Here is a 19,682-nt window from a genome sequence, read left to right as displayed (position 1 = left end):
TTTTATGATGGCCACTTTTAAGAATCCATAATGCAAGTGATCTTGAGAATTTACAAAATAGATTATTGATCTCTTAGTCAAATCATAGATGCAAATTATTTTCACCAATAGACATTAACCTAACCAAGATTTGGAGTCAAATTACACACAATAACTGGGTTCATTCTACCACGAGAGCAAAGTAAGAATTTAAGCTAACAGAGTTCCTCCCCAAAGAGAAATAACTACTACTCTCATTCTACTTGTTGTAGTATCACCTTGCTACGGTACTCCCCCAATGCCCATATCGGAAAGATGTTTCGGTAAGCCGCGTATGTTATCATGCAGTTCCTATTGAATACTCCCATTATTTCCTGACAGACAACAAAACCAAGAGATTAATCATCCATTATTCACCCAAGAGTTAATGCTGCAACTAGTTACCTGTTGTGGGAAATCACCTTCCTCCAATTGAGCATTTATCAAGTACCTTGCTGCCCTGTGAAGTGGTTCTTGATCTACCTCAGCCTAATTAAGCGAACACACACAAATAAAAGAGAGACATTAATGGAAAGGCATAGAAGAAGAATGCCAAAGTTTAAAGTTTTTTTAGAAGTAATTATTCACTCACCTGGCCAGCACCAATGAGTGCGAGCAAAGCCCATGATGTATTCACAACATGAGACTTGTTGCCTTTAATGCCTGTATATACCTACTCATACGAAGAGGAAAAAAACACCAATTCATCAAAAGTAGCCGTAAGTAAGTTATGCAAAGTAAACTACTAACCTTGTCTTGACATGAAAGATAGCTTTCTCCCCATCCCCCCGATGGAAGTTGTTTCGACAACAGAAATTCACAAGCTTTCGCAACAGCTGGAGAGTTTTTCAATGTTTTTCCAACAGCTTCAAGCCCTTTCACTCCAAACCATGCACCATACGTGAAGCAAACAGCCCATGATCCATACCTATCACAGGTTACGAGACAGAAACCAAGATACACCAATATTATAAGAACGAAAACAAGACATGTAACTCCGCAAATAGTTTTCTTTTTTATCGTGACTAGAGAGACAAACCATGAGCCATCTGTTGCTTGACTAGATTCAATGAACTTGACCGCTTTCTCAATGCATTCATCAACATCCTTCTTCCGATGACCCGGATAAAGCTTTCGGAATGCTACCAAAGCTTGGATAGCAGCTGACGTACACTCCACGTAACTACACAACCATTATAGCGACTCAAGTAAAATTTCTAAAACATAAAAATATCCATTAAATGGAAGATGCTAGCGTCTTACGGATAGTCGATAACGATATCGCCAAAGGTTTCTGAAGGGTTGATTAGCTGCCAACATATATAAGCAAAACTTGTCACTAAGGAAGAACTCAAGCAAAGGGCAACTTAGTCTCACAGATACAACAAAAAAAAAGTATATGTTATCAAGCTTCAGAATATTACTGATCTATATTAAGTACAGAGGCGTTACCTCCAACCAAGGGTATGACCTTGTGAGCTCATATGTTGCGACGCCTCCATCTGCATTCTGACAAGGAAAAATTGTTTTCTTTGGGGTAAGTAGACCTTTGACTGATCAAATACACTAAAACTAGCACTAACAAGTATATCGGAAACAAGATTCAACCTGTAAAGAAATGAGAACGTTAACAGCATCATATATCCGGTTCGTATCTAGTGGCTCACCAACAATCTCCTTGGGAACTTTGGATAGCAAAAGAGTAGCCTGCAGAGAGAAAACGAACAGACTCATTAAGCAACACTAGGAAAGAAATCGTGAAAGGTAACTCTGTTTCACATTATTATAATTACCTTAAGACCCTCTGCGGTGCAGTCAGAGATAGGCCATCCGTGATCTGCAGTTGAGAAAGGCCAAGCCCCTTTAGAAATGTGGCGATACCAGTAACTCAGATCTCCAGGGCAATCCTCTAACACCTGTTCCACGAGAAGAAACACGAATGAGAATGTACAGAACAGCATGCTAATTCTTCATTAACTGCCTATCGCTCGCAAACCTGGGAGTTCTTGACGAAAGAATGTGCTTTTTTCAGAACGGGCCCATATTCTTCGACAAAGTTGGTTGCCAGAATAGCTTGAACAGCAAAACCCGCATCCCATAGCTGGCTTCCATTATAACCCTGTCAATAGAGTATGGACAACAAGTTCAATGTTTACTGCTAGTAACATGGTAGAGTGAGTACAAGAGATGCAGATGCTGCCAAGGGTGTTTATTTCTTTCTTATGATTCCAGAATATGATTATATCAACCACGTACTAGGAAAAAAAGTTCACAGCTTCGTATAAGTTAATATAGCAGGCGTAATATTGATGATACTGAATCGGCAGTTCACTACCGTCCATATATATAATCAACATAGCGTGATCATATATACAAATATGCCACCGTACCTGCATCTTCATTCCATCTTCAGCTAACCAGAGATAGTCATGGATTCTTGGTAGGTGCAACTTGAAAGCCTCTGAGTTTGGGTCCTCTACCCAGCAACAGAGCATATTTAGTACCTATTAAAACAGTAGAATACAACGGTAGTGAGAATAAAAAATTCAAAAGCATAAAAAAGCTTTGTTGTTGACATCATCTCAAAAAATGGAAGTTTGATATTGCATACCTTATTCACGGGTCCTATGCAGATGTACCTTGTATTCTCATCTTCGTAATGAATATGTTCCAGTGTGGTTCTTAAAGCCTTTTCTCTCAAAATTGTACCGGGCCATCGGCTTAGAACAGGCTCAACAACTTTGTGAAGTGATGCCCAAAGAATATCTTGCACAAGTGGGTGTGGGTAGTATAAATCCTCCTTCAATATAAAAGCAGTTGTCAGAGTAAATAAAATAAAAGTAACGACTGAGGAAACAAAGATATATGTGTAAAGGAGCCACATTGTGAGTTTTATATTTAATGAGATCAAGAATCATATTTACTCATATTGTGTATTAAACCAGTAACGGATCTCATTGCAAAGTGAAGATGCTCAGGTCTTTACAAAAAGCAAGTTACTTCTTTTATATATGGGATTAGCTTAGCGGTAGAATAGTTACAAATTTTCCATCAATTCTACTAACCTTTGCACAAAGAGTGCGTGCTTGGTTCCAGTCGATGTCCTCATACGGCACACTGAAAAGCTCCTTTCTCAGTGCCAAAACAGTGGACGTAATGGGACCAACAAACCGTTTGCCATACAAGTATGACATGGGCAGATAGACCATCCGACAGTGACACCACATCCTTCCTGTAGCATGAAGAAAATTCTCACTATATCAATATACGTACAGACTAAAAACAAGCCCTATTAAAAGAGAACAATATTCAAATTTCTAAATGCACACACAGTTAACACATTGGATTGTGTTCTCGAGTCGAGACCATATGAAATAGTCATGAGTACCTGGATGGATTGGGAGGAAATAGGGAAGAAGCCATATCTCAGGTGGTAGTGGGTTATTTCCAGACCATTCAAAAGCTCCAAGCACCTTTTATTCAAATGAAATAATAAAGATGAATCAAGTAACAGAAACATTCATAGGATATAACTCTGATAGAGGTGAAGGTTCTCTTACTGATAGCCACAATTTTCCCCAGGAAGTGATATGTGTAGCTCCACCATGATTGAGTATCCAGTCTCGGCCTTTCTCCATAGCTCCGTCTCCATCATCAGGTCCTTGTCCAAGCAGCCTCAGAGTAACATAGTTCAAGACAGACATAAACATGGTGCTGTGTCCCTCAATATGTAGACCCCAACCTCCGTCTTCATTCTGAAACAATATAGAAGAAGGAAGTCTTTAAAACATAAAAGATGTATGGATGGACATATATTATGTGGCTAAGAAGATAGAAAAGAAAAGGAAAAATTCCATGTCTTGCCTGGTGATTATAGAGATAACGGCACATTTCAAGTTTATGTTGTTCAGACAAGACTGTATTCATTGCTCCAGTTATGGAGAGTGTAATAATCTGGAACACATGTTAAGGAAAATTAGAGTTTTGTTGTATCTCATCAAAATCATTGATTGAAATGAAAGAAGTCAGAAAGGTTACGAGTCCAGGGAGAAGAAACATAGGGCCAGCGTAATCTCCAGGCCAGTGGCCATCGTGGGCCTGTAAGGTTGAAAAGAAATCTAAACCCCTCTTCAACGAGTTTTCCACAATCTTGTCAGTAACATCATCACTTTCTTCGAGTTTGACTTGTGGTAAAACTGAGTTAATCAAGTTTTCTCCTGAAAACTACAGAAAGAGATAAAAGTTTTCAGCATATTAAAATATTAAAGAATCTTGTTAGTTGTAGATGCAGATAAAAAATATTAAAGTAAAATTCAAAAGAAGAAAAGAATATAAAAACCTGAAGGCGCATGAGAAGATCAGAGCTGTGTTTGTTGGAGAATCGATTTTGTGTGAAGGAGTTTCTTGCTTCCTCGATGGCTGCGAGCTCCTCAGGGGTCCCGAGGAGCGGATCGAACTCCCAAGTCTGCCTTCCGACGTGTTTATTGGTCGTCCTCAGCCATGGACTGTCTCCCTCGCCGATCTTCAGCTTCCACATTTTCAAAATCTAGTAACGAGGAAGTCACAAACACACATCTAAGCAAGAAAAATTTACAAATCCAGAAAAGAGTAAAGACAAGATGATCAACGTAAGAAGAAGAATCCTTCAGGATCTTTAAGAGAAACGATCTTAAGTGTGACATCTAATTAAGGGCAAGAGTGTAACTGACCTAGAAGTCGCTTGAGACACAGAAAAAGCTTCGATTTGGTCTTCAGAAGAAGAGATAGAGAGCCTTGGATTTCGATTCAGAACAGACCCAGAAAGAGTGCCTTCGATTTCGATTCAGAACAAACTTAAGTTCTGTGTTTTCAAACCCTTGTGTTTGCTCTCTGTCCGTCCGCGACTTGACTCTGAGAGTGAGAGAGATTAACCCTAACTAGAGCGAGCTCCCGCACGGGGTGTTTATTTTCGTTTGTTTTACACTGATGAGAGAGGATATAATTGAGTGGTTAATTTATACTAGAGTCTTTCTCCGCGCGATGCGCGGAAAAGTATGTTGATACTCGATTTTTGATTATAAGTTCGAATGTTTTTGTTTGGAATGGAAGCATTGTATTTTTCAAAATATTTTGAAAATTGGTGAATATCGAGTTTATGCAATTGTTTTAAAAAAAAGAGTAGCTAAGTAATCATAAATAATGTAAGAAAGAGATCAAGTCTTTTGAAAATCAGAAGCTGCGCTATGGACCATAAGAAAAAAATAACCTGAACTTGGTTAAAAATAAGTTAGTAAACTTAAATTTAAGTAAATACCAAGCTATGGTTATTTATATAAAAAGATCCATACCTGGCATAGCTTGGTAAAAATTCTGTGTAAGTCCTTCTTTATTTAATTGTATCATCGTATGGTTGATATGTTGGGCGTTGTAAATCTGTGAATAGAATATTTTATCAGAAGACTTTTGAAAAATGGTGGAAGTGAAAACTACTAATTTTAATTAAAAATACTTTTTTTGGGGGGGGGGGGGGGGGGGGGGGGGGGGGGGTGGGGGGGGGAAGGCCTTTGAATATTTCTTTGTAGACTATGTTCTTCGCTTTTCAGCTGGTGGGAATCTTCGCTTTTGATGATTGTTAATCCTGCTTTGCTTGTGACACGTGAGAGGACCACATAAAGTTGACCACGAGCGAAGACCGGTTTAGGCAGATATAAGATGACATCTTTTAAACTTTGGCCTTGGCTTTTGTTGATTGCATTGCATAACACAATCTGATAGGGAATTGCCGCCGACGTAATATGAACGTAACTTTGTTTCATCATACAAAAGAACAATCCTTGGGATCAAGACTTCTTCTCCAATGTGTGAGCCAGTGATAATTTTGCCCTTGATAAGCGGTCGCCAATGTGGGTTAGGATCATACGGGTACCATTGCATAATCATTTTTTTTATTTATGTTTCGCAGAAGCATAACTGAGGCACCAACTTTCATAGTTAGTTTGTGCGAAGACAACCCTGAGAATTCCAATGAATTGAGATACTCAAAGGCATATAATGTATCATTTTGATCTGATGTAGTGTCCGATATCTCAAAGCTGTCTGAGCTGAAGTAATCTCGTGACACCCCGTCGGTCTGTGAGATTGTATAAGCATTGATTTCATCGATGGTTTCATTACGGGGTGTGAGTATAGCTTTATCAGTGTAGGAGGTCTGGGAATTTGTCAGTTTGTTGACTTCTCCATATGCGGTATCAACAACTTCTTTTAATGGGTCAACATAACTCACGAATCAATGATTTATCGACAGTTATCATTTGTTCATGGTAGTCTTCACGCTCATATCGCGATTCTAATTGTGGATGATCTTCCCCAACCTAAAGGAGCCAATCGAAGAACTTTTTTCCTTCCTGATTGACTCTCATACTTGTGTTGATTGTTTTTAAAATATATATATATATATATATATATATAAGTTTCATTGTGTTAATTAACATATTCTTTTCTAAGTTTACAAATAATATTTTTTTATTTGTAAAAGTTGAAAACCAGCCTAATTTATTTTAGTATTTTATAAAACTATGATATTATTTACACTAAATATTTCTTTACAAACTATTATGTAAATAAAAATATACAAACGCATTTTCTCTTACTACGGGTGTGAAATAAATTATACAAATTACTTAATATGTTTAACTTATTCTTAACTGAAATTAATATTAATATTTATATTTTTTACTAAAACAATTTATATATTTATTTGACTATTCATTTTAAAAATCGTACTTATTAATCATTAAAAGTTTTATAGGAGATTATTATTTTGTTTTTTTAATGTTTGTTTTAGTTTGACTATAGATAGTTAGAATTAGTTTTAAAACATTGCTCGATGAGTTTTATGATGTTATAAGTAATAAGTTGCAAAGTTTGATCAATTCTTGAAAATACATAAAAATATATAGAAAGAGGAAGGTGAATGTAAGTTCTTGATCACATTACTGTGCTGTCAAAAAAAAACAAAAAAAAAAAAAAAAAAAAAGATCACATTACTGCATGATTTGAATACATTAGATTGAATGACTTCAATCTGCTAATGGGATATTTGCTGCAGAAGAAAAGGGAATGGATACCACATGAAGAGCGTGAACGACTTCACTTTCTCCTTGCTGATAATAATAATAATATAGATTATCATAATTATTTTGCTATAAAATTTAAATTTAAGTCTTGACAATATTAAAAATATAAACATATTAGTATAATCAAATGTTTTAATTTTTATTTGTTAAAATATGTCTAAATAAATATTTATAATTTTAAATTACAATTTTTATGTACAATGGTTTATTTAATATATATATGGACCATTTGATGTTTTTAATACATTCAGTTCAAATAATAGGAGTAAGAGATGTGAGAAATTTTATAAATATTAAATGATTGTTAGGATCTGTAAATTTATGTTGTTTCATATGATGACGTCCCTTCATGAAAACAAAATTCTGCAAAAATATGTAAATTATTATATGAAATTTTCATGTAGAATGCTAATTTTAAATGTCATTTTGAAATGTAATAATGCTTAACTTTAATTATATTTTTCGTTAGTTTCAGTTGAAAATAGGTAGAAGTTGAAACTGTATGATAAATGAAAATTTTCAATTATTTATAAGTGAAATATTTAAAACCGGATCTAAAAGGGATTAGGACTTACCCAAAATTATATTCTGCACATATTCAACTTGGAACTGAATTTTTTATTAATTATTGTATTTATTTATTTATCAAATATTAATTTATTGAGTTTCTAGTACATGTGTAAATTATTTACTTTTTATTAATTTTTGTTGATATAATGAATTTCCACGTAATCGACTTAAGCAAAAACTTGATTGAATGTACTATCAAATTTGGGCTATGTGTGAAAGAGATTCTGTTAAAATGAATTAAACCAAAAATATATTTATTTATTTCGAATGAAAACAAAGCTATCTTACTGAGTTAACAACAATCTGAAAATTCATTTCAATATATGAATGGAGCAACCACATTAGTATCGCTGCAATACAACCCGTTTTGTTATTATAACATTCATACTCAAGAAGCTCTCTCACACCTAAAAACAGTTACTTGTTTGTGATCTTCTAAACTTATTGTCTCACCAAGTATGATATGTATTGAATCTGGGATGTTCCATAGGCTTGCCCCTTGGTGCGTACTCTGAAGTTTGATCAGTCAGACATCCACTAAGCTAAAGATTTTCTCCAAACGCATGTAAAAGAATCCTTCGGATATTCCCGCTTCTCTATTATCCGTCCATGTTTCTTGCCTTAGAATATTGATCATGGCTCTGCACAGACATCTTTCAGTCTATCTAACAAAACCCATCCAAAATACTCCCATATACACTCACCAGTCGTTTGTTAGAGGTGTTGTTTCAAGTACAAAAGAGAGCATACCTGATAATCATAAAGACCTGTTCGCCTCTCATTTTCAGACACATTAGCTCTGCAGAAAAAATACACTGAACGAAGTGGCTTAAATTCAAATTCAAAAATAGGATGTTATCCAACGGTGAGACTGATCCACTCACAGTGAGTTTGTTCTCCAGCGAGCCGGAGAAGGCATCAACGCAAACCTGGAGGAACAGATTGACCGGTATGTTCATTAACGCTGCAAGCCAGCTTTGATGTTAGCTGCGTAAAGATCCCTGCGTTTACATCAAAACATTACATTGTTTGCTGTGACTAAGGTAACAGAGTAAACGTGTAAAATACTCTGGTGTTTTGGAGAAAACAAACTTACATGGAGCCCTTAATTGCATCTATGGCAGCTTGTGCTGAGAGGAAACCTTCAACGTCCACTTTTCCTTGTAGGTTACTAATATATGCATATTTTATTTAAATCAATCCAAATATATGGGTAAAAAACTTTATTTGAGGATGTACTATATATATGAATGCCTAAGAGTATAATGTACAAAGGTGAAACTTGCCTTGACATTGAAGGAGTAGAGGACTGTTTGCTCCATGGTAGTCATGTAAGTGTGAAGAATAGAGAGATGAAGATCCTCCAAAAAAGCAATAGTCTTAATAAGTTGTCCTGGTCTTCTTCTTGAAAGTTTCTTGATCATGGCATCAAACTCTAGCAGCTTCACCTCCACATCAGCCAAGCACGACTCGTTCTCAGCTGTTTCTTCCCGGAGCCCTCCTCCTCCTCCTATACGACTCATGTGACTCTAGGCATTGTAGAAGTTGCTCAAGCTCTCTTACAAACTCTATTCCACCTATGATCGACGCTTGATCTCTCTGTTATATACATGCATATTAAAAAAATATTTTAAAATAATGAATACAATCACGAAATGAAGATGTATATGTGTTATCATGATACCCATTGAACGTAGGATCCAGACAAAAGAGACTTGAGGTTACGAAGATGCTCGTTCATTTGCTTCCTATTCCTAGCGACCGCAATATGTCTCATTCGTTAGTTTTCTACTTCTTCGCTTGTCTTGCTTGTTTTTGCTCTTCACCTCCTTTGTCATATCATTCTTGTTCTCACTATCTCCTTCTTCTCCTCCAGTAAACCGACTTGTTATTGTCGTTAACGTCTAAGGATTCACCTAAAAAATTTGGTGCCTGAAAGAAAATAAAGGTGAAGAAATAATTATTAAGATAATATAGGTCAATTGACTTGGAATCAAAATTTTCACCCTGCAAGTTGACATGGTTTCATACTAATGTGATACATTAAGACATAGTTTATGGTTTTAATGATTGTTACCTGATCCATCAGGCATTATACCAAAAGGACAGGCACGGAGGAACTATTCAGTTAGCCCATGCTCCTGCACAAATTTATCAATCAACTCATATCTAGAAGGATATATGAGAAAAGAAGTTTCTGGTGTTATTAGGAGTTGTGAGGATGATGTTTATTAAGAAATAAACTATATAAGCCTTTACATATAAATTACAAAATACCTTGATTCTCATCCAAGATTCCGGTGTGGATCGATTTATCAATGACATATTTGCAAAAAAAAAATAATAGGGTTACCTGGAAGATGGGTGTTGGTGTTTGCTAGACCAAGCAACTCATCTTTGCAGAACCTGAAACGTTCTTGAGGAATTGGTGAACCTGGGTCAGTTAAGTCTTTCAAACCCGTCTCAATATTGAACCGGATCGACACAGGAGAGTCGGACAGCTTGAAGTCCGGACAGCTCAAAGCCGCTAACAGAGTACACTTAACCAACAGTGAAAAGATGTCTGAATGTGTTTAAGCGGTAGACGTTCACGGTGGCTTAGGTGAGAGTGGCCTGCAAAGCATGAAAAATTGGAAACATAAACAAATGAAATAAATATTGCAATCATTAAAAATAAACTAAAGCGCTTGTTAACTTTTTCATAATCAAAAGACATAAGCATATGGATGTCTCTACACGGACTATTTGAATTTTAGGTATGAATAAAATATACGAAAAAAGTAAAAAAGAATCAACAATCACAACAATGATCATATCCCAAATATTTGAAGATAACAAAAACTTATGGAGAATAACGAAGACATGAATGTATTGATCTCCGGTGAAGAACTATTAGGTTTGAAAGTTTCATAACCAAAACACAACAACGCGAGAAAGGATTAAAAAACAAAACAAAACTACATAGTCAAGCCGGATTTACCTTGGCGTCCATGAAGAGAATGTTGACCCTCTCTGTCGCGCTTAACATTCCTATCTTCCCAGAACCTAAGCAAACGGACCTGGGCGGTGGAGGTGCAGCGGCTAGCTTTCAAATCGGCGAGAAAGACGGAGGAATTAGCCATTATCGACTTTGATTTCTTAGAAAACAGTTTATGGGAATGTAGTAGGATTGTGAGAATGATGTTTCTGGGAAGAGCACATACCTTTTTGTAGGAGGAGCTTCACCGCTTGTAAGAGAGATGAGAGTATTGAGTGAGAAATCGTTGAGCTTCATCGTGGAGGATGGATTTAAAAAGGGCTTTAAGAGTAAGAATCTGTAACAGGTAGATTGCTGGATCCGTAGGAAGAAGATGAAGCATCTCGATCAAAACCCTAGGGTATGATATTGCAACGGCGGAGAAGAGAATGAGATGAAACCATAGAATTAAAAACTCTGCGTTTCAGGCATACGTCTTACTCTGCTTTTTAAAGATTGGGCTTTATAAACCAAAACAATAACAAAGAATGTAGCCCAAACGGAAACAGAATAAATGAAACGCGGTAAAGTGAACAGATGTCACATAATGATTGGCTGATTTAATTGTCCTACGTGGACAGCTTCTCTGATGCTCATATAACCCTTTTAGTATAGGTTAGATGACATACAACTTCATCGGTTTTATATGATAGTGTATAAATTGTTTGCACGTAACTATCAAATAAATGCAACTTGAATAGTTTTCATTCAAGTATTTATATTTGTAAATTTATAAGGAGTAGATTTTCGAAAACTGAATATTTGCATGTAACTTTTACATTTTACATTTTAAAATGAGAAATACTATTTACTATATGATTTTAGTATTAAATTATTAAAAATAATTTAAATTTTACATTGTCATGAACCATTAAGTATATTGGGCATAAATAGGGTTAATAAAAAAATTTACATTTTGTGGATGATGACAGAAGACAAAAAATAAAACATAATAAGAAATCTCGACTTACAAAAATAAAGTACGGCAAAGTGACATTTAGAAGATGTATGTTAATCTAGTAATATACTAATATAAAAACGTAAAATGGTTATGTTGAAATTTCTGGAAGTTATGTAGTGTAATATTAATATGTACTAGATTTTTTAACCGCGCTACGCGCGGATAAGATATTATATGTATTTCTCAATTCTAAAAAAAATAATGTATAATATTGTATTACATTATTTAAAGAATATAAAATAAGATTATATAACATAAATATATTTTTTAAAATTTCTTTGTGAAAATCATTATGTTGTTTGATTGTTGTACTTGATTCACATATTTGCATAGTTATTTGTAATAGATAAATAACTATATTTTTATTATTAAAAAATAATATATATATTTATTATATAATATATATAAAAAAAATAGCTGTCAAAAAAAAAAAAAAAAAAAAAAAAAAATAAAATTATTTACTTTTAAAACAAACTTGTCTCATGTTGGGGACTCGGTTATAGACATATCATATTCGAATGAGACATTTTTACAGTTATCAATTTTCTTAACAGTCAAGAGACAAATCTAAATATCAAAACAGTATCTCATACAATCTCTTTGTGGAATAACTGCTCTGAAGAAATTGAATTTAAGCATCAAAAAGGACCGGAAATAGACGTGCAGATGTGTTCAGCTTTACAAAATACTATTCATAGTTCATATATCATTTATGTCCATCCTATTTTTTTGTCCATCATTTCTTAAACATCTTGAAATAACTGATGCTAATTAATAATAAACTTTTGGCTCGCAAAAAAAAAATTTGTCTAATTATCGCTTAATTTTTCTAACTGATATATATGTATTTCTCAATTCTAAAAAAATAATGTATAATATTGTATTACATTATTTAAAGAATATAAAATAAGACTACCTAACATAAATATATTTTTTAAATTTTCTTTGTGGAAATCATTATGTTGTTTGATTGTTGTACTTGATTCACATATTTGCATAGATATTTGTGATAGATGAATAACTATATTTTTATTATCAGTAAATAATATATATTTATTATATAATATAAGAAAAATGAAATTATTTACTTTTTAAACAAAGTTGTCTCATGTTGGAGATTCGGTTATAGGCATATAATATTCGAAGGAGACATTTTTACAGTTATCAATCTTCTTAACAGTCAAGAAACAAATCTGAATATCAAAACAATATCTCATACGATATCTTTGTGGAATAACTGCTCTGAATAAATTAAATTTAGGCATCAAAAAGGACTGGAAATGATGTGCAGATGTGTTATCTAAGTCAACTTTACAAAGTACTACTATTCATAGTTCATATATCATTTAAGTCCATCATTTTTTAAACATCTTGAAATAATTGATGCTAATTAAAAATAAACTTTTGGCTAGCAAAAAAAAAATCAAATTTGTCTAATTATCGCTTAAATATTTTATTAATATTGTCTAAGAAGCTTTCAATAGATATCATAGTTTAATTTTTATTATTTTTTTTGTTAATTTTAGAGTTTTTTATATTTAATATTTTTTCCATATTAAGCTTATATTTCTTTCACATAATATATATATGTCATACAAATTACCATCAAATCAGTTTTACTTATTTATTATTTTGTTTTTAATGAAAATACACTTTTTAAATAATTTAATTTAAAATAAAATTATATATTAATTTGTTGTATTCTAACAATTTTATTGATTTAATTAATTTGCTTTGGTGGATAACTTAAAAAGTTATCATATGAATCGGGGAAAGCAAGCTTATGTTGTTATATTATATTTATTTGTGTATATGGAATCTATATATAATGCTAGTGTAATAAAGAAAGAACATTATTTTTTTGTAACTTTAAAAAGATACTTGTTTACAATTTGAAATTTTTCAAAATTGAATAAAATGGTAATTAAATAAATCTAATTGTTTTTTTATCTTGTTTAGTTGGATTCTCATGAAAAGAAATCGATAGGTTAAACAAATGTTTCAAAATTTGTTGTGTTATTGTTTTGTCTATAAATTACAAAATTTAATGAATTAGTATATTTAATTATTGCACCCTTAAATAATATTTTATTAAGACATTAGAGAACTATGTTTTGAGCTGTTTTGTCAAAATTGTACACAAATCTATGTTTTTTCATATTTGTCACGAAAATTTATATGTTAAACTTACTTTTACAATATTCTTAACTTTGTCACGAAAACAAAAATCTATGATTTTTCATATTTGTCAATGTTCTCACACTTTCAAAGAATATATTAGCTTAGTCACTTACTTATTTTTTTTTTACAAAACAAAGTATCGGAGTCATGAAAGTTGAATCCATATTATTGTAAATGTACATAAGAGTTTGTGATTACATATTTAGTGATTCTTGTATATGTGTCCAAGAAAGTTTCAATGGCTTAGTGGTATCTATCATATATTAATGTCATATTAACCCGGGTTCGATCATTTCCTCTTTATTGTCTTTTCATTTTTTTACAAAAAATAAATGAGATGACGTGGCAATTTCAGACTCTCTGATTGGACGATTTTTTGTGTCTATGTGGACACTCTGAAAGGAGCTTATATCTCCCTTTTAGTATAGTATAGATTACATTGATTTAAAATAGTATGCATGTATCCATAAAATTTTAAGGTAAAATATCAAAATTTGATTAATATATTTTTAAAATTTTCTAAGTTAAAAATATACTAACAATACTGTATATACTCAAATAGTATATATATATATATAAGTTTGATTAATTAACCAACCGAAAATGTTGCATCAAAAGCTAACTAAAAATGCATTATATAACACATTGATTATGCACCAAAAAAAAACAGATTTCAGCAATAGTTCACACACACACGATTCATGTAACACACATTCGTGTCTCTTTCTCTGTATCGCTCTCCTCACACACACACACACACACACGAATCTGAAGGTGGAGCCGAGCCCAGCGACACTATTAATTACCCTTGTACCTTAGCCATCTCCCCCATTCGCCACTGTCCATCTCCGACGAACACGAGCAACTCACCAGAACTTTGTCCCTTATCAGATACTCGTTGGGAAAGTCACATTGATAGTATTAAAGCAATACGTTTTCATGTTACTGCAGTTTAGGCTTTTGGCTAGTTTCATTTCCAAAGTTTCTTAAAACTCATTATCGTTGTACATATTTTTTTTCTGTGATAATCAATAAATTTAACATTTCACCAAAAAAAAAGAAAATCTTTGGTTTTTTATTTGATCTGAGAACGCTCAACTCATTAAGCGACGATAGCTTGAAGATATCATGTAGCAATCTTGAAGATTCTCCTTATTGAAACCAAACTTGATGTTGTAACTCAAACTCAAGAACTCAAACTCAAACTCTTTTATTAATCTCAAAGCTCTAGAAAATAATTCTCAAAAAACTAAAGTTTGTAATCTCACAAGTTATGCCACAAGATTAGCATCTCTTTATATAGCACATATAAGATCCTAAACTCATTAGGTAATATATCTTGTAGATAACTCTCAATATCTTTTACTCCTAACCTCATTAGGAGTTATCTTATAACTCAAGTTAAGCTTAGGTCAACAATCTCCCCCTTAAGCTTAGCATCTCTATCTCTCATATCATGAACTCCAATGAAGCTTCTCATCTCTTTAAACTTTAACCTTCCAAGCGCTTTGGTTAAGATATCAGCCTTCTGCTCCTTGCCGGCTACATGATTCACGGCTACAAGTCCCTCTTCTACACATTCTCTAATGAAATGAAATCGCTTTTGTATATGCTTGCTTCTCCCATGAAAGACCGGGTTCTTTGTCAAAGAAATTGCTGACTTGTTATCAATACGGATCAATGCTTTCTTTGAATCACTTGTTATCTCGCCTAGGAGCTTTTGTAACCAGATGCCTTGCTTTGCAGCCTCTGTCGCTGCCATGAACTCGGCCTCACAAGACGAGAGAGCTACAATCTCTTGCTTTGTTGAACACCAAGAGACCGAACACTCATTTAGATAAAAAATGTGTCCCGTTGTGCTTCTACCATCATCAGGATCTACATTGTAGCTGCTGTCACTGTATCCCACAAGCCCTCTCTCATTCTTACGTTTGTAGTATAGGCCAAACGAGCAGCTTCCTCGCAAGTACCTGAGCACTTGTTTTAACGCCAACGCATGTGTCTCCTTAGGCTGATGCATATATCGACTCAGAACTCCTACGCAATAAGCAAGATCAGGGCGTGTATGAATTAAATACCGTAGACACCCGATATTTCTTCTAAACTCTTTCTCATTAGCATCGCTTTCTTCTTCTGCTTTAGATAGCTTTAAGCCTGGATCCATTGGTATCTGAACTGCATTGCACTCATGCATCCCTGCTTCCTCTAAGATCTTGGCCGCATATCTCTCTTGCTTCAACGTAATCCCGTCACTGGATTGAATCACTTCAATCCCGAGATAGTAGGAGAGTTGACCAAGATCAGTCATCTCAAACTTAGTTGTCATCTCTGTTTTGAAGTCTTGTATAACATTCATACTCGAACCAGTGACTAAGAGATCATCCACATACACTGCCACCAGAAGTTGATGCGCGTTTGTTTCTTTTCTAAACAATGACGGCTCCTTAGAACATTTACTGAAGTTTAGCTCCTTTAATATCGTCTTTAGCTTAATATTCCAAGCCCTTGGTGCTTGTTTCAAACCGTAGAGAGCTTTATGTAACCTATAAACCTTCTCTTCACTTCCCTTTACTTTGAAGCCCTCAGGTTGTGAAACATAAACTTCTTCAATCAAGTCTCCATGAAGAAAAGCCGTTTTTACATCAAGGTGATGAATCTCCCAACAATTTGTTGCTGCCAAAGCTATGATCACACGCACGGTTTCTATTCTTGCAACCGGAGCAAATACCTCTTCAAAGTCCACACCATATCGTTGCACATAACCCTTGGCTACAAGTCTAGCCTTGTATTTACTTATACTCCCATCTGCATTGCGTTTTATTTTGAACACCCATTTCAATCCTATAGCTTTACATCCCATAGGAAGCTCTACAAGCGTCCATGTCTTATTTTTTTTTATGGATATGATCTCATCCTCACACGCATCTCTCCACACTTTCTCTCCTTTTGCCTCATTCCAGTCCCAAGGTTCTTCATTAATAGCCAGTAGAAGTCTTTCTGTCTCAACAACTTCAGACATTAGTACATAATCATCCAAATAGCTCGGTTTTGAACTGACTCTTGTCGATCTTCTCGGTAAGCTCTCTGTTTCTTCCTCTGTTTCCTCCTCTGTTTCCTCTGTTTCACTGTTTTTTTCTTTCTTATCTTCATCGCTTTCTTCTTATTTAGCCTTAGCCTCTATTTCTTTATCAAGATTAGGTAACATGACATCAAAGTTTACCTCAGACACATTATCTCTAGTCTTATTCCATCTCCAAGCTTTGTCCTCAGTGAAGATTACGTCTCGGCTGATCACTATTCTACGTTTCTCAGGATCATATAAGCGGTAGGCTTTAGAGCCTGGTTCGACTCCGAGATGTACTAGTTCCTGTGACCTATCTTCTAGCTTCTTGAGATGCGGTGTATCCTTCTTTGCATAACAAACGCAACCAAATACTCTTAAGTGTCCCACATTAGGCTTCTTCTTCTTAAATCTTTCATATGGACTAATATCTTTCAGCGTTCGTGTAGCAACCCTATTTATCAAATAGGTTGAGTGTCTCACAGCTTCTCCCCACATATAGTTTGGTATCTTCATATGCTTCATGATGCTCCTGGTCATCTCCATTAGCGTCCTATTTCGTCTCTCCACAAACCCATTCTGTTGTGGTGAGTATGGAGCTGTTAAGTGACGTTTTACTCCATTATCATCACAGAAAGCTTGAAACTCTTGAGACGTGAACTCTCCTCCATTATCATCAGCCAATGTTTTCCGTTTCCCGTTTTTTCCGATGAATAGAATTGAACCCTTTCCTTTGATGTCGATCCTTGAATCATCACCAAACCGTACTTTTCCACTTATCTTCTCGTTCAGCTTCGTAAAGTAGTTTCGACTGCCAGTCATGTGATTACTAGCCCCATTGTCTAAGTACCAGATATTATCAGCTCCGGATTGTGTCTCAAACTTGCTTGGCATCACTTTATCTTCATTAAGATAGATTAGCTCATGCATCATCAGCTCCTCAGCTTCGTGTGTGCTATCACTCTCATTCTCCTGTGTTTCTTGAAGCTTAAGTAACCTATCGAGACAATCATATACATAATGACCGGTCTTGTCGCAACGATAACACATGATGCGAGATGCATCTCTTCCTTGAGTCCAGTTACCACGACCATTATAGCGTCCTCTTCCTCTTCCTCTTCCGTTATAGTGACCACCTTGACCTCCTCTTCCTCTTCCATAGCTATCTTGTGGTCCTCTATTTTCGCTATTAGCATATAAAAGTTTTCCTTGATCCTCTGTTTCCTCTTCAACCTTAGTTCTCTCTTCATAAGCCTTTAACCTTCCCACAATATCCTCAGAGCTTGTTGTATTGAGGTTAAGAACTTGTTCTAACGCAGCTATGATATGAATGTAATTCTTCTTTGGAAGACTGCTTAGAAACTTCTTCACAAGTTTCGATTCATCAATAACTTCCCCTAAGGCTTCAGATTTTGAGGATATTTCCGCAAGCTTACCAGAGAACTCATCTATGGTTTCTGTATCCTTCATCTTCATAAAGTCTTGCCTCTCGGACTCTATCAGCTCCTATGTTCCTTGATTTGATCGCATCCCATACTTATTTTGCAGTTTTTAAGTTACCAACTTGTAGGATTAGTGATTCAGGAATTGACTGAAACAGGAACGCTCGAGCTATATCACTTTTGTCGTTGTTATCAGTTCCTGGATCAATCGACTCCCAAACCTTATGCACCTTGAGCAGGACATTCATACGCATACTCCATACTGTGTAATTGGTGGTGGTAAGCATAGGACATTGAATGACTGAGGGACCACTCGTCTTTGGTTTGAACGTAGTCACCGTTAAATCTCCCATGTTTCTCTCTTTGATTTCTTGAACGGTTTGATTTCAATATAGAAGCTCTGATACCACGTATTGAAACCAAACTTGATGTTGTAACTCAAACTCAAGAACTCAAACTCAAACTCTTTTATTAATCTCAAAGCTCTAGAAAATAATTCTCAAAAAACTAAAGCTTGTAATCTCACAAGTTATGCCACAAGATTAGCATCTCCTTATATAGCACATATAAGATCCTAAACTCATTAGGTAATATATCTTGTAGATAACTCTCAATATCTTTTACTCCTAACCTCATTAGGAGTTATATATCTTATAACTCAAGTTAAGCTTAGGTCAACACACCTAGGCATGGAGAACATTCAGATGTCGATGGAAATAATTATTTTATGAAATCAAGCTTTTTCGAGAAATTCTACCAGAAGATATCAAGAAGAGTGCTGAGGTATTAATTTTTTTTTTTGAGAAGGTACAAGAAAGGTTATCCAAATATGTGGATTGCCTACAGAGTAATGTTTACAATCCCGGTTTCAGTTACCTCCGCGGAAAGAAGCTTCTCAAAGCTGAAGTTGATAAAATCTTACTAAGAGATAACTATGTCACAAGAAATATTAAATGGTTTGGCTATGTTGTCGATTTTAAAAAATAAAGATCAAAATCCTTGATAACGAAATTTGATAGATGATTTTGCAGGAAAAAAATGCAAAAAATATATATTTAAGAACAAATATTTTTTTTTACTAATTTTGAGGATATTGTAATTTTTTATTATAAATTTGAATTTTTTATCGACAGATTTTTTATGCATTATTTAAGGGTTTCAGTTTTGTATCTTATATATTAAAACATAAGTCACAACCTTGATTCATGTGTGATTTTTTTTTTTTAAAAATAGACATAATGTAACTATTCATAGAAAGTCATGTTACATTTAATATCTAATTTTACCATTTAAATTTTGGGCATACCAGAAATTTTTA

General features: G+C 34.4%; 1 protein-coding gene and 1 long non-coding RNA gene across 5 annotated transcripts; both read right to left on the bottom strand.

Moving 5' to 3' along the window:
• Positions 1-42: 42 nt before the first annotated feature.
• On the bottom strand, positions 43-5,001 carry LOC106357881 (cycloartenol synthase). The gene is made up of 19 exons (XM_013797597.3): positions 4,728-5,001; positions 4,358-4,564; positions 4,057-4,242; positions 3,883-3,972; positions 3,579-3,773; positions 3,407-3,491; positions 3,084-3,250; positions 2,630-2,818; positions 2,409-2,522; positions 2,015-2,137; positions 1,812-1,934; positions 1,627-1,725; positions 1,471-1,527; positions 1,282-1,328; positions 1,058-1,201; positions 769-946; positions 611-691; positions 424-507; positions 43-353 (listed from the first exon to the last, which is right to left on the bottom strand). Exons 2-19 carry the CDS (start codon positions 4,553-4,555, stop codon positions 234-236), a joined length of 2,280 nt encoding a protein of 759 aa, XP_013653051.2. The 5' UTR covers positions 4,556-4,564; positions 4,728-5,001; the 3' UTR covers positions 43-233.
• A 3,002-nt stretch (positions 5,002-8,003) lies between these two features.
• On the bottom strand, positions 8,004-11,349 carry LOC106386967. 4 transcript variants are annotated; one of them, XR_007314801.1, is made up of 8 exons: positions 10,907-11,349; positions 10,684-10,784; positions 9,781-10,316; positions 9,388-9,635; positions 8,800-9,302; positions 8,588-8,704; positions 8,454-8,518; positions 8,004-8,344 (listed from the first exon to the last, which is right to left on the bottom strand). It is a non-coding gene; the product is annotated as an uncharacterized LOC106386967 (long non-coding RNA). The 4 variants fall into 4 exon arrangements; XR_007314803.1 differs by having other exon boundaries at positions 8,004-8,704; positions 9,781-9,844; positions 10,057-10,316; positions 10,907-11,348; XR_007314802.1 differs by having other exon boundaries at positions 8,004-8,704; positions 10,684-10,788; positions 10,907-11,348.
• Between the last annotated feature and the right edge of the window lie 8,333 nt (positions 11,350-19,682).

This window comes from Brassica napus, chromosome A7, assembly GCF_020379485.1.
Source record: "Brassica napus cultivar Da-Ae chromosome A7, Da-Ae, whole genome shotgun sequence".
NCBI classification, from domain to species: domain Eukaryota; kingdom Viridiplantae; phylum Streptophyta; class Magnoliopsida; order Brassicales; family Brassicaceae; genus Brassica; species Brassica napus.
Note: the sequence above shows the minus strand (reverse complement) of the source record. Positions and strands in the feature narration are given on the sequence as shown.